At 42.9% G+C, this 14286-nt stretch overlaps 1 protein-coding gene across 1 annotated transcript in view; it reads left to right on the top strand.

The window, feature by feature from the left end:
* The window catches only part of LMBRD1 (LMBR1 domain containing 1), a 143759-nt gene that overhangs the window by 27080 nt on the left and 102393 nt on the right, over positions 1 to 14286 (top strand). Inside the window, exon 3 of the mRNA XM_018058813.1 lies at positions 9671 to 9731. Within this exon, the coding sequence (XP_017914302.1) occupies positions 9671 to 9731 (61 nt within the window). The remainder of the gene's footprint in view (positions 1 to 9670; positions 9732 to 14286) is intronic.

The following is a 14286-nucleotide window of genomic DNA, read 5'->3' as shown; positions in this document are numbered from 1 at the left end:
TTGCAGGTAGATTCTTTACCACTGAGCTAAAGTGTACTAAAAAAAAAAGAAAAATCAGAAATAGCCATTAACGTGAACAAATATTCTTTATTTTATACAGTGTATAAAATTAGTTAAGATATGGCATAAAAATATTTGTTTTGGTAGCTAAAATATTCATTTCTTCCTTCCGTCCATCAGTGATTAATCTCTTTATGGCCTGACATTATCAGGTGTTTGGGTTGAACGCTCTGCGGTTGGCTCATTCCTCCTCTCAGATGCAGCTAATTGTACCTTAGAACTTTGTGTTCTTCAGTTCAGTCGCTCAGTCGTGTCTGACTCTTTGCGACCCCATGAATCACAGCACGCCAGGCCTCCCTGTCCATCACCAACTCACAGAGTTCACTCAGACTCACGTCCATTGAGTCTGTGATGCCATCCAGCCATCTCATCCTCTGTCGTCCCCTTCTCCTCCTGCCCCCAATCCCTCCCAGCATCAGTCTTTTCCAGTGAGTCAACTCTTTGCGTGAGGTGGCCAAAGTACTGGAGTTTCAGCTTTAGCATCATTCCTTCCAAAGAAATCCCAGGGCTGATCTCCTTCAGAATGGACTGGTTGGATCTCCTTGCAGTCCAAGGGACTTCTCAAGAGTCGTCTCCAACACCACAGTTCAAAAGCATCAATTCTTCGGCGCCTAGCCTTCTTCACAGTCCAACTCTCACATTCATACATGACCACAGGAAAAACCATAGCCTTGACTAGCCGGACCTTAGTCAGCAAAGTAATGTCTCTGCTTTTGAATATGCTATCTAGGTTGATCATAACTTTTCTTCCAAGGAGTAAGCGTCTTTTAATTTCATGGCTGCAGTCACCATCTGCAGTGATTTTGGAGCCCCCAAAAATAAAGTCTGACACTGTTTCCACTGTTTCCCCATCTATTTCCCACGAAGTGATGGGACCAGATGCCATGATCTTAGTTTTCTGAATGTTGAGCTTTAAGCCAACTTTTTCACTCTCCACTTTCACTTTCATCAAGAGGCTTTTTGGTTCCTCTTCACTTTCTGCCATAAGGGTGGTGTCATCTGCATATCTGAGGTTATTGATATTTCTCCTGGCAATCTTGATTCCAACTTGTGTTTCTTCCAGTCCAGCGTTTCTCGTGATGTACTCTGCATAGAAGTTAAATAAGCAGGGTGACAATATACAGCCTTGACATACTCCTTTTCCTGTTTGGAACCAGTCTGTTGTTCCCTGTCCAGTTCTAACTGTTGCTTCCTGACCTGCATACAGATTTCTCAAGAGGCAGGTCAGGTGGTCTGGTAGTCCCATCTCTTTCAGAATTTTCCACAGTTTATTGTGATCCACACAGTCAAAGGCTTTGGCATAGTCAATAAAGCAGAAATAGATGGTTTTCTGGAACTCTCTTGCTTTTTCCATGATGCAGCAGATGTTGGCAATTTGATCTCTGGTTCCTCTGCCTTTTCTAAATCCAGCTTGAACATCAGGGAGTTCATGGTTCACGTATTGCTGAAGCCTGGCTTGGAGAATTTTGAGCATTACTTTACTAGCATGTGAGATGAGTGCAATTGTGTGGTAGTTTGAGCATTCTTTGGCATTGTCTTTCTTTGGGATTGGAATGAAAACTGACCTTTTCCAGTCCTGTGTCCAATGATGAGTTTCCCAAATTTGCTGGCATATTGAGTGCAGCACTTTGACAGCATCATCTTTCAGGATTTGAAAGAGCTCAACTGGAATTCCATCACCTCCACTATTTTTGTTTGTAGTGATGCTTTCTAAGGCCCACTTGACTTCACATTCCAGAATGTCTGGCTCTAGAAGAGTGATCACACCATTGTGATTGTCCGGGTCGTGAAGATCTTTTTTGTACAGTTCTTCCTTTCCACCTCTTCTTAATATTTTCTGCTTCTGTTAGGTCCAGACCATTTCTGTTCTTTATCAAGCCCATTTTTGAATGAAATGTTCCCTTGGTATCTCTAATTTTCTTGAAGAGATCTCTAGTCTTTCCCATTCTGTTCTTCTTCTCTATTTCTTGGCATTGATCGCTGAGGAAGGCTTTCTTATCTCTTCTTGCTATTCTTTGGAACTCTGCATTCAGATGCTTATATCTTTCCTTTTCTCCTCTGCTTTTCACTTCTCTTCTTTTCACAGCTATTTGTAAGGCTTCCCCAGACAGCCATTTTGCTTTTTTGCATTTCTTTTCCATGGGGATGGTCTTGTTCCCTGTCTCCTGTACAATGTCACAAACCTCATTCCATAGTTCATCAGGAGCTGTATCTATCAGATCTAGGCCCTTAAATCTATTTCTCACTTCCACTGTATAATCATAAGTGATATGATTTAGGTCATACCTGAATGGTCCAGCGGTTTTCCCTGCTTTCTTCAATTTAAGTCTGAATTTGGCCATAAGGAGTTCATGATCTGAGCCACAGTCAGCTCCCGGTCTTGTTTTTGCTGACTGTATAGAGCTTTTCCATCTTTGGCTGCAAAGAATATAATCAATCTGATTTTGGTGTTGACCATTTGGTGATGTCCATGTGTAGAGTCTTCTCTTGTGTTGTTGGAAGAGGGTGTTTGCTATGACCAGTGCATTTTCTTGGCAAAACTCATTAGTCTTTGCCCTGCTTCATTCCGCATTCCAAGGTCAAATTTGCCTGTTACTCCAGGTATTTCTTGACTTCCTACTTTTGCATTCCAGTCCCCTATAATGAAAAGGACATCTTTTTTAGGTGTTAGTTCTAAAAGGTCTTGTAGGTCTTCATAGAACTGTTCAACTTCAGCTTCTGTAGCATTACTTGTTGGGGCATAGACTTGGATTACCGTGATATTGAATGGTTTGCCTTGGAGACGAACAGAGATCATTCTGTCATTTTTGGGATTGCAGCCAAGTACTGCATTTCGGATTCTTTTGTTGACCATGGATGGCTACTCCATTTCTTCTGAGGGATTCCTGCCCACAGTGGTAGATATAATGGTCATCTGAGTTAAATTCACCCATTCCAGTCCATTTTAGTTCTCTGATTCCTAGAATGTCGACATTCACCCTTGCCACCTCTTGTTTGAACACTTCCAATTTGCCTTGATTCATGGACCTGACATTCCAGGTTCCTAAGTAGTATTGCTCTTTACAGCATCAGACCTTGCTTCTGTCACCAGTCATATCCACAGCTGGGTATTGTTTTTGCTTTGGCTTCATCCCTTCATTCTTTCTGGAATTATTTCTCCAGTGATCTCCAGTAGCATATTGGGGACCTACTGACCTGGGGAGTTCCTCTTTCAGTATCCTATCATTTTGCCCTTTCGTACTGTTCATGGGGTTCTCAAGGCAAGAATACGGAAGTGGTTTGCCATTCCCTTCTCCAGTGGACCACATCCTGTCAGACCTCTCCACCATGACCTGCCCGTCTTGGGTTGCCCTGGTGGCATGGCTTAGTTTCATTGAGTTAGACAGGGCTGTGGTCCTAGTGTGATTAGATTGACTAGTTTTCTGTGAGTATGGTTTCAGTGTGTCTGCCCTCTGATGTCCCCTTGCAACACCTACCATCTTACTTAGGTTTCTCTTACCTTGGGTATGGGGTATCTCTTCACAGCTGCTCCAGCAAAGCGCAGCCGCTGCTCCTTACCTTGGATAAGGGGTATCTCCTCACTGCTGCCCTTCCTGACCTTCAACGTGGGATGGCTCCTCTAGGCCCTCCTGAGCGGAGCCACTGCTCCTTGGGCGTAGGGTTGCTACTCCCGTTCGCCGCCCTGGCCTCTGTGTTCATGCACTTAGTATTTACTAAGTACTTAATACCCTGGTGACTCAGACAGAGGTTAAAGCGTCTGCCTGGAATGTGGGAGATGCGGGTTCGATCCCTGGGTCAGGAAGATCCCCTGGAGAAAGAAATGGCAACCCACTCTAGTATTCTTGCCTGGAGAATCCCATGGAGGGAGGAGCCTGTTAGGCTACAGTCCATGGGGTCACAAAGAGTCGGACACGACTGTGCGACTTCACTTTAATACAGACCTGGCAGTTGTGGGCGCTGGAGACTGATGCTGAAAACCAGTGAGGCCACTGCGCTCAGGCCACGTACGTTCTCTGAGGCCAGACCAGCTCGCTCCCTAGTGCTCAGTTCTGTGAGGACGCAGAGCAGACCAATGTGAGCGTCTGCTCAGTGGTGAGTGTTGAGGTGGGAGGAGGGGAAGGCCAGACTGCTGCAGAGGGTCCTTAAGGTGAGACCCGAGTGAGGCAGCCTTCACGGAGATGCTGCAGTAGGACAGCGGCCCTCAGGGAGACGTGCATCTTGTCTGCTGGACTGAGGGGTGGCGTTGGGTTGTGCTGTGGTACCAGCTGAGGTCAAGAGGAAGGTGGGGACCCAGTGTTTTTCCTTTTAGGTCATGTTGATGGGTTTAGATTTTCTTCTCAGTGCAGTGGGAAGTTAAGGTTTTTAAAAATAAAGTTGACTTGGGATTAGAGTGGTGTTGGTGAAGCAGAGTGATTAAAGTCAGCATGTATTTTGGAGGTAGACTGCATGGCTTTTCTGATGGATTAGATATGGAGGTGAAGGAAAAAGAAAACTGAAGCAGTGATGCCTAGGACACTTTAGAGAAATAGGGATGCCTGAGGAATAATAAGTCCTGTGTGTGCACATGGGCAAGTGAGTTCAGTTCAGTGACTCAGTCGTGTCTGATTCCTTGCAACACCAAGGACTGCAACACACCAGGCCTCCCTGTCCATCAACAAATCCTGGAGCTTGCTCAAACTCTTGTCCATTGAGTCAAGATGCCATCCAATCAACTCATCCTCTGCCGTCCCCTTCTCCTCCTGCCTTCAATCTTTCCCAGCATCAGGGTCTTTTCTTTTGAGTCAGTTCTTTGCATCAGGTGGCCAAAGTATTGGAGTTTCAGCTTCAGCATCAGTCCTTCCAATGAATAGTCAGGACTGATATCCTTTAGGATGGACTGGTTGGATCTCCTTGCTCTCCAAGGGATCCTCAAGAGTCTTCTTCAACACCACAGTTCAAAAGCATCAATTCTTCTGCACTCAGCTTTCTTTATAGTCCAACTCTCACATCCATACCTGACTACCAGAAAAACCATAGCCTTGACTATACGGGCTTTTGCTGGCAAAGTAATGTCTCTGCTGAGGGGATGTAAGAAAAAGAGCTGCATTCTGGACAGGTTACCTTCCAAGTGCCTATCATATATATTTAGGTGGTGTAGTCAAGTGACAAGTTAAGCTCCAGGGAAAGCTTCGTGGTGTCTGGAAGTCACCAGCCTGTGGATGGTATTTAGAACTGTGGACAGACCCGTAGCTGGGGAGAGTGAGTGGTCAGAAAAGGCTTGACACTAGGGCAGAGACAGGGATGGCAGAGCTGTATTATTATGTGGAGGCCACCCACGGGGTGGGGCAGCAGCCTGGGAGGGGGGAAGGAAAATGGAAGAGGGGCGCTTCTCAGTGGATGTGCTTCAAGAGCAATCCTGAGAAGTGGAGGGAGAGCGGCAGGGGAGTGACCCCTCACCTTTGGTAAAGACTAATCTCTGTGGAGCAGTGGGTGGTCAGGTGGGAGTGAGCTAAGTGGGCAGGAAGGTGAGGGAGCAGTGACAGGGGATGCTGGCAGCTTTTCAGGAAGCTCCATCCTCCAGGGGAGTAGGAAGTGGGTTGTGGGAGGGGTGTTTTTATTTGTGGTAACTGTGGTGTTTGATGGAAACTACTGGAGTGCGTGCACTGTAGGATCAGTAGAGTGGGAGAGATGTTTGTCAGGGGAGGGTATGGTTGCAGGCCCAGTGTTGTGTCCTTACAGAAGCAGAGGGTTGAGGGCCTCAGCATGAAAGGCTTGGCTGTAAATAGAATGGGCACTCGGCAGAAGGAAGTGCTAGCGTTTGAGTGCAGGTGGAATGGGGGTCTCAATTTGGGACTGAACTGAGTAACTCTTGGTTTTCGTCTTCAGGTCTGGGTTTCTTAAGCGTTGGCTTCTGTGCTGAGTGCTTCATTCCTGTAAGAGGCAGCCCTGTGTGTTGCAGACGTTTAGCAGAGTCTAACCTCCACCTTCACATGCCAGTAGCATGCTGTCCCTCCCCCAACCCCCTCCCCAGCCCCGCTGTCTCCAAGACGTTGCCAGACGTCCTCTCGGGGACAGAGTCATCATGAGTGAGAGCCATAGGTCTAAAGGGAGGTTATCTGCTAAAGTTAAGGGTACTTAAGTGTAGCTTTGGGTTGGACTGGGCATTTCAGAAGGTCTCCTGGAAGGATGGAAAAGGGAGCTTTTTGTATTCAAATCACTACCTTTTTGTTTCATGGACTGTATCTCCTTTTCCTTTTTTCTAGAATGTTCTTCTTGTGTTTTCTCTACTTAGTATTAGTTCTTGTTTCTCTCACATTCCTTTGGGCCTTCTGAAGGTTTTTTTTTTTTTTTGGTCTCTACTTTGGAAGGCAGAAGTTTGTAAAATGTATCAAGGGTATAACTAAGCAATTTTCAAAATGTAGAAGTAAGTTTCATAAACTGAGCTCTTTTGACAGTGAATCAGATACCTTGGAGGCAAGATTGTATATAAAAGCCAAATATACAAATAGTACCTGAGTGATGTTGTATATTTTACACATATTTTTGCTTTAAAATAGTAACAGTAATATTCTGTAACTGCTGCAAGATTTGGTTAAACAAAAGAACCCTTGAGGGTAAAAGACACTAAATGTCAGTGAACCTTTGAGTTTAAATTGTTGCTGTTTAGTGCTAAGTCTGACTCTTGCGACCCCAAGGACTGTAGCCCACCAGGCCCCTCCATCCATGGGATTTCCCAGGTAAGAATACTGGAGTGGTTGCCATTTCCTCCTCCAGGGGATCTTCTCAACCCAAGGATCCAACGTGGGTCTCCTGTATTAGTAGGCGGATTCTTTACCAGGGAAGCCCATTGATTTTAAATTACCTCAGTCTTTCTACTTGTGTCTTCTGAGGTTATTGTCTTCTTCAGTTTTTAAGTTTAACTTTTATGTGACTGTTAGTGGGTACATGAGTACCTCATTGATTGGAATCTTGCAGAGGAATAGCTGTAATTATCCTCTGTTTCAAAAAATCTTCAAGTTTCAAAAATCTTTAAAAATTTTGTTTTGATATATAAACAATCACTTAAGAAACACAGCTTTTGGGAGCTGAAGTTTTGGTTGTGTTCATTCATTTGGATACCTGAAGAAAAAATTTCTCGTCATTGGTTAGAATTAACCACAGTGCTTTTACCAGTCTTGTGCAGTAAGCACTGCTTAACTTTATTTTTATTTTTCTGTAGTATATATTTGGTGTTTCTTTGATTAGATTTTTTAGTCAAAGATTGTGAGTGTTATTGATTGCAACTTGTTCTGTTTACCCCCATTCAGAAGCAGTTCATGGATAGCCATACATACCAGTTGATATACATTTTAGAGGTTTTAATGTCCATATGGTATTCCACATTATAAATGTACAATAATACATTTTATTGTTTCTCCCCAGGTGATTAGATTGCCTCATTTTTTGTGGTTTCTTATTTTTTTTAGGATTTTAAACATTATCCTATTGTTTATTGATCTTTTTGTTGGGATGCACAGACTTTCTAGTTGTGGCACATGGCCTTACTTGCCTGGAGGCATGTCGGATCTTAGTTCCCTGATCAGGGATTGAACCCATGTCCCCTGCATGGCAAAGCAGATTCTTAACCATCGGACCACCCTGAATATTGTCAGGTGGAAAAAGATCAATCAGCATTGATTGGTGGGGGCTGTAACTTATGGGAATAAAGGTCAGCAGGTCCACACGTTCTTACACGCTTCCCATTCTGTGAAGTGGTGAGCTTTCCCGTAGTGCGGGTGCTTCCGCAGAGGCGCCTCTGTGGGGCAGGCGGAAGAGTACCCTCGGGTAGATTGGCACCGTGGACGTGGGTGCCCCCTACATGAGCTGGAATACCCGCTGTCTGCAGCCCTGGACGCCGCAGGGGCTGGGCACCCCGTGTCTCTGGGCCCATGGTCCTGTGAGTGACTGAGGGGAGGACAGCCTCCTGCTTTGGGAGGGGTGGGGGTGGCACGGGGGGCATGGTCTGGGCTTGCGAGCTGCCAGGCATCCCTCGAGAGGTCTTAAGGTTGTTCACTGGGAAGGACTACTTGTTTCAAAACATCCCTGTGCAGGATATCTGTCCTGATTTGTGTGAATCATTTTAGGACAGATTCCAGCAAAAATGATTTATATCATGGACTGTCTTACTAATTACTGTGTGTAGATGGCTTTTCCTCCACGTTTACCATTGCTGGATATTTTAAATGTTTAAATCTTGCCATTTAGGTAAATGGAAGGTCACTATGATATTAATAATAGATTTTCATGCTTTATTAATAAAGTTTAGTAATTGGCTAAATTTCTCCTTGTTGGTCTTTTACAAAAATTTTCTTAGCTCTTTGACTGTATGTTTTCCAGATGACTTTTAGAACCATCAAGCCAGAGCATTGTCCCTGCTGTTGGGATTTTGATTGGCAGTTTATGGTTTCATGGATTTGGTATTTACAGCCTTTTCATGTGGAAATGCTGACTTTTCAGTTGGATCTTCTTCATATTCTGTAGTTACTTGTTTCTTTATTCAGGTAACATAATTTTAAAGTTTAGCGTATTCTTAAGTTTTTCACAGTCTTCATTGCTATTGAAGAAATAGTATTTTTATTGTGCACTGTGTGCCAGGGTTTGTGTCTGTAGTGCTAAATTTGAGTTTTCCACACTTTTGTTCTTTTAGACATTTCTCAATTAGAAATTTATAGATCCTTGTTGTAGGTGTTTATAAGTGAAAAAGGAAGAAAAAAAGAAAAACCTAAATTATTTTAGGATAATTGAATGTTACTACTCTGCCTTAAAAGACTTGTAAGTGGGATTCTTATGGAACAGAATTGACCTGAATACTAAAATGAACCTTGTTACTTAATAGCAAGTCACATAGACTCTCCAGGTTTAATTTTTTATATGCGTAAAATTAGGGTACTCAAAAAGACTTGGTATTATACCTCAGTTCTAATTAATTAATGTAGTTTTTTAAAAATTTGAGATTAATTTGAATTAATTTTCTAAAATTACTAATTAGAAAATAATTGGGTTGAATGCAAAGGAGTTTAATTTACTTTTCTTTTAGGTATTTAAAAAATGTATATTATGCTGAATATCTTCTTTCCAAGTTACACATCATACCTGTCACTCTGTATAGCAGTGTACCACTGCTTCCCCTTGCCCTCCGGACAGAGGCCAGCGCACTTAAGGTGCCTCATACCTGCCCCCTCCTCTCCCTTGCTCACCTGGTTTCTCTTCCCTTTCCAGAAGCTCTAGTGAGTCTATATTTTGCTTCTTTACAGGTTTTTCAGACTCTCCGTGTATGTGCCTTCACCGTCTTCCCTCCTTCCCACTGTGTTTTTCAGATCCTGTTTGGTTGCCCTGGGAAGCCACCTCTGACAGTCAGTCGACTTCCATCTCATGAACTTCCTCAGAACCACCTGCTCACGCTTGCTCACATTTACCTGCTAATGCAGTTGTCTTTTTACTCATCTGTCCCTCACTTCTTGAAGGCGCAGACCATACGTGTCTGTGTCAATGATACATTTTAAAGTGATACTCGATCATATTAAGACTTAAGTATAACTGTTAAGCAATTAGATGTTTCATTAATATTTCTGTTGTTTCCTGTTTGTCCTAGGACTGGGCCAATGCAAACGTCAGCAGACAGATCGAGGACACTGTACTGTATGGTTACTATGGTGAGTAAATTTCCATTTCATTTCCTGTCTGGGCTGCTCACCAAAGTGTAGAATAAAGCTACATATAAACTTTAAATTTTGAGGTTGCGTTTGAGATGACTGTTTCAGCACCAGAAATAAGTAGTATAGAATTCACCTAGTCACCTGGAAGCTGCTGTAGGACACTTTGCTTCATTGAGGTTCACCTGCCGCCCTTCTCTGTAGCGGTTTAGTCACGTTAAGTCTCAGCTCTCTGCCTCTGATACCATTGTTTGCTCACCTTCCTTACCACTTTCCCACTTGAAGTGTTGATTTTGAGTATCTGTGTTCCAGAAATTTCTTCTAAGTATTGGCAGTAGTAGAGTGTACTGTCTGGGAGTTTTCAGCATCACCTTTTTTATACTCTACAGAGCCTATTAATCTGGGAGTCATGGGGGATTAGGGGCTTCCCTGGTAGCTCGGCTGGTTAAGGATCCACCTGCAATGAAGGAGACCCCAGTCCGATTTCTTGGTCGGGAAGATCCCCTGGAGAAGGGATTTCGGCTACCCAGTCCAGTATTCTTGCCTGAAGGATCCCCATGGACAGAGGAGCCTGGCGGGCTGCAGTCCATGGGGTTGCAAAGAGTCCCGTGCGACTGAGTGACTAAGCACAGCACGGCACGGTGATCTGGGCCCTTACTCCTTTGTTTCCTCTCTTCCTTCCATAGTGTTGGATTAGGGAAGCTATTTATAATAACCACTTAAATGTTTCCCAAGTTTTTTCTTTGAAAACATATAAACATGCTTTTTAACAATGTTTAAGTGCTGAATTAGAAAAGGGCTATCCTTTTTTTATGGTCAACAGTGAATCAAGAGGTTGAAAAAAACTTTTGTGAGACACTGAAAAAACATCTGTAGAAGTTTCTGTTGATAGGATGAGTTTTTCAAAGATGTCATTGGATCTTAATTTAGCTGCTTTGGCTCTTAACTTTGTCTCTTACTATCTAAAATCTGCAGGACCTATGAAATTCTATTTCTTTGGTGTAGATTTTAGAAATATTTTTATGGGGTTTTAATAAAGAATTCATTATTTCTTATGAATACACTAAATATGTATCATAAAATTTATATTTGACCTAGTAAGTGAAAACTTTTGAAATGCTGGTATATTAAGCAGACTATTTCTTTTCGTTACAAATTTACTGCATGCATGTTCAGTCATTCAGTTGTGTCCGACTCTTTGCGACCCCATGGACTGTAGCACACCAGGCTTCCCTGTCCTTCACTATCTCCCAGAGTTTTGCTCAAACTCATGTCCACTGAGTTGGTGACGCCATGCAGCCATCTCATCCTCTGTTGTCCCCTTCTCCTTCTGCCTTCAATCTTTCTCAGCATCAGGGTCTTTTTCAGTGAGTCAGTTCTTTGCATCAGGTGGCCAAAGAATTGGATTTTCAGCTTCAGCATCAGTCCTCTAGTGAATATTCGGGATTGATTTCCTTTAGGATGGACTGGTTTGATCTCCTTGAAGTCCAAGGTACTCTCAAGAGTCTTCTCTAGCACCACAGTTCTAAAGCATCAATTTTTCGGTGCTCAGTCTTCTTTATGGTCCAACTCTCACATCCGTACATGACTACTGGAAAAACTGTGACTATATGGACCTTTGTCAGCAAAGTGATATCTGTTTTTTAATACATAGTCTAGGTTTGTCATGGCTTTTCGTTCAAGGAGCAAGCATCTTTTAATTTCATGGCTGCAGTCACCATCTGCAGTGATTTTGGAGCCCAAGAAAATAAAGTCAGACACTGTTTCCACTGTTTCCCCATCTATTTGCCATGGAAAGTCTAGAGATCTCTTCAAGAAAATTAGAGATATCAAGGGAACATTTCATGCAAAAATGGGGTCAATAAAGGACAGAAATGGTATGGACCTAACAGAAGCAGAAGATATTAAGAAGAGGTGGCAGGAATACAGGGAAGAACTGTACAAAAAAGATCTTCACGACCCGGACAATCACAATGGTGTGATCACTCATCTAGAGCCAGACATCCTGGAATGTGAAGTCAAGTGGGCCTTAGAAAGCATCACTACGAACAAAGAGAGTAGAGGTGATGAAATTCCAGTTGAGCTATTTCAAATCCTGAAAGATGATGCTGTCAAAGTGCTGCACTCAATATGCCAGCAAATTTGGGAAACTCATCATTGGACACAGGACTGGAAAAGGTCAGTTTTCATTCCAATCCCAAAGAAAGGCAATGCCAAAGAATGCTCAAACTACCACACAATTGCACTCATCTCACATGCTAGTAAAGTAATGCTCAAAATTCTCCAAGCCAGACTTCAGCAATATGTGAACCATGAACTTCGGATGTTCAAGCTGGTTTTAGAAAAGGCAGAGGAACCAGAGATCAAATTGCCAACATCTGCTGGATCATGGAAAAAGCAAGAGAGTTCCAGAAAAACTTCTATTTCTGCTTTATTGACTATACCTAAAGCCTTTGACTGTGTGGATCATAATAAACTATGGAAAATTCTGAAAGAGATGAGAATACCAGACCACCTGACCTGCCTTTTGAGAAATCTGTATGCAGGTCAGGAAGCAGCAGTTAGAACTGGACATGGAACAACAGACTGGTTCCAAATAGGAAAAGGAGTACGTCAAGGCTGTATATTGTCACCCTGCTTATTTAACTTCTATGCAGAGTACATCATGAGAAACGCTGGGCTGGAAGAAAGGCAAGCTGGAATCAAGATTGCCGGGAGAAATATCAATAACCTCAGATATGCAGATGATACCACCCTTATTGCAGAAAGTGAAGAGGAACTAAAAAGCCTCGATGAAAGTGAAAGTGGAGAGTGAAAAAGTTGGCTTAAAGCTCAACATTCAGAAAACGAAGATCATGGCATCCAGTCCCATGACTTTATGGGAAATAGATGGGGAAACAGAGGAAACAGGGTCAGACTTTATGTTTTTGGGCTCCAACACACTGCAGATGATGATTGCAGCCATGAAATTAAAAGACACTTACTCCTTGAAAGAAAAGTTATGACCAACCTTGATAGTATATTCAAAAGCAGAGACATTACTTTGCAGACTAAGGTCCATCTAGTCAAGGCTATGGTTTTTCCTGTGGTCATGTATGGATGTGAGAGTTGGACTGTGAAGAAGGCTGAGTGCCGAAGAATTGATGCTTTTGAACTGTGGTGTTGGAGAAGACTCTTGAGAGTCCCTTGGACTGCAAGGAGATCCAACCAGTCCATTCTGAAGGAGATCAGCCCTGGGATTTCTTTGGAAGGAATGATGCTAAAGCTGAAACTCCAATACTTTGGCCACCTCATGTGAAGAGTTGACTCATTGGAAAAGACTTTGATGCTGGGGCATCAAGGGAGGGATTTGGGGCAGGAGGAGAAGGGGACGACAGAGGATGAGATGGCTGGATGGCATCACTGACTTGATGGACGTGAATTTGAGTGAACTCCGGGAGTTGGTGATGGACAGGGAGGCCTGGTGTGCTGTGATTCATGGGGTTGCAAAGAGTCGGACACGACTGAGCGACTGGACTGAACTGAACTGAATGGCACTGGATGACATGATCTTAGTTTTCTGAATGTTGAGTGTTAAGCCAGCTTTTTTCACTCTTCTCTTTCACCTTCAAGAGACTTTTTAGTTCCTCTTTGCTTTCTGTCATAAGGGTGCTGCTGCTCTTAAGTCGCTTCAGTCATGTTCAACTCTTTGCAACCTCATAGATGGCAGCCCACCAAACTCCTCTATCCCTGGCATTCTCTAGGCAGGAATACTGAAGTGGGTTGCCATTTTGGTATCATCTGAATACCATAGGTTGTTGAGATTTCTCCTGGCAATCTTGATTCTAGTTTGACAGGATATAAATCCCCTCATCAAAACAGTTCTGTGGGTGGGGCCTGTTTCTTTGTGACACTAAACTGCATTGGTACTGTAAAATGTAACAAGATAAGCCCGATTTCATCTAGGTGCAGTCCAGGTTTATGAACCCTATCTTATCATTGAACCTCGAGGCTACTGGGTTGGTCCATCATAGTCAAGGGTACAAAGACTTCTACACTGGAGTGTTAATTCAGCAGTCTTTCCAGTTTGTTTTATAGAGAGAATTAAGTCTACAGAAAATGATTTGTGATAATTTTTCTTAATCCTCCTAAGGATAGTATGTCTCTAATGTCTTTTTAAATGCATGGGGAAAAATTAATCTTTATAAATAAGATGACTTAGGGATTTAGGGTTTGATTCTCTGTGTAATTTGCATTGTAGTGAGAGACTACTTTGGGATGGGAGAGTCACTGATCTAGGAAAGAATTTTGCATGAGAAGCCAAATTATGAAAAAAATAGATTTCCTGATGACTGTGAAATTGAAGCAAGAGAATTTAATTGGTTGTTTTCATAAAGTTACTTAATTCCATTTTAGATATGATTGGTAGCTCTTTGACTAGGATGATGACCTACAGCTAAGAATCATAGCTTCTGAGATGGTAACTGTCCTCAAGCCCAGCTGTTTTCCTAGAAATGCTCGATAGTACCTAACTGCCCATTACTTCTCTTCTCCTGCACCCTGAGTGCCACACAGA

This window comes from Capra hircus, chromosome 14 (genome assembly GCF_001704415.2).
Source record: "Capra hircus breed San Clemente chromosome 14, ASM170441v1, whole genome shotgun sequence".
Taxonomy (NCBI): Eukaryota; Metazoa; Chordata; class Mammalia; order Artiodactyla; family Bovidae; genus Capra; species Capra hircus.
Note: the sequence above shows the minus strand (reverse complement) of the source record. Positions and strands in the feature narration are given on the sequence as shown.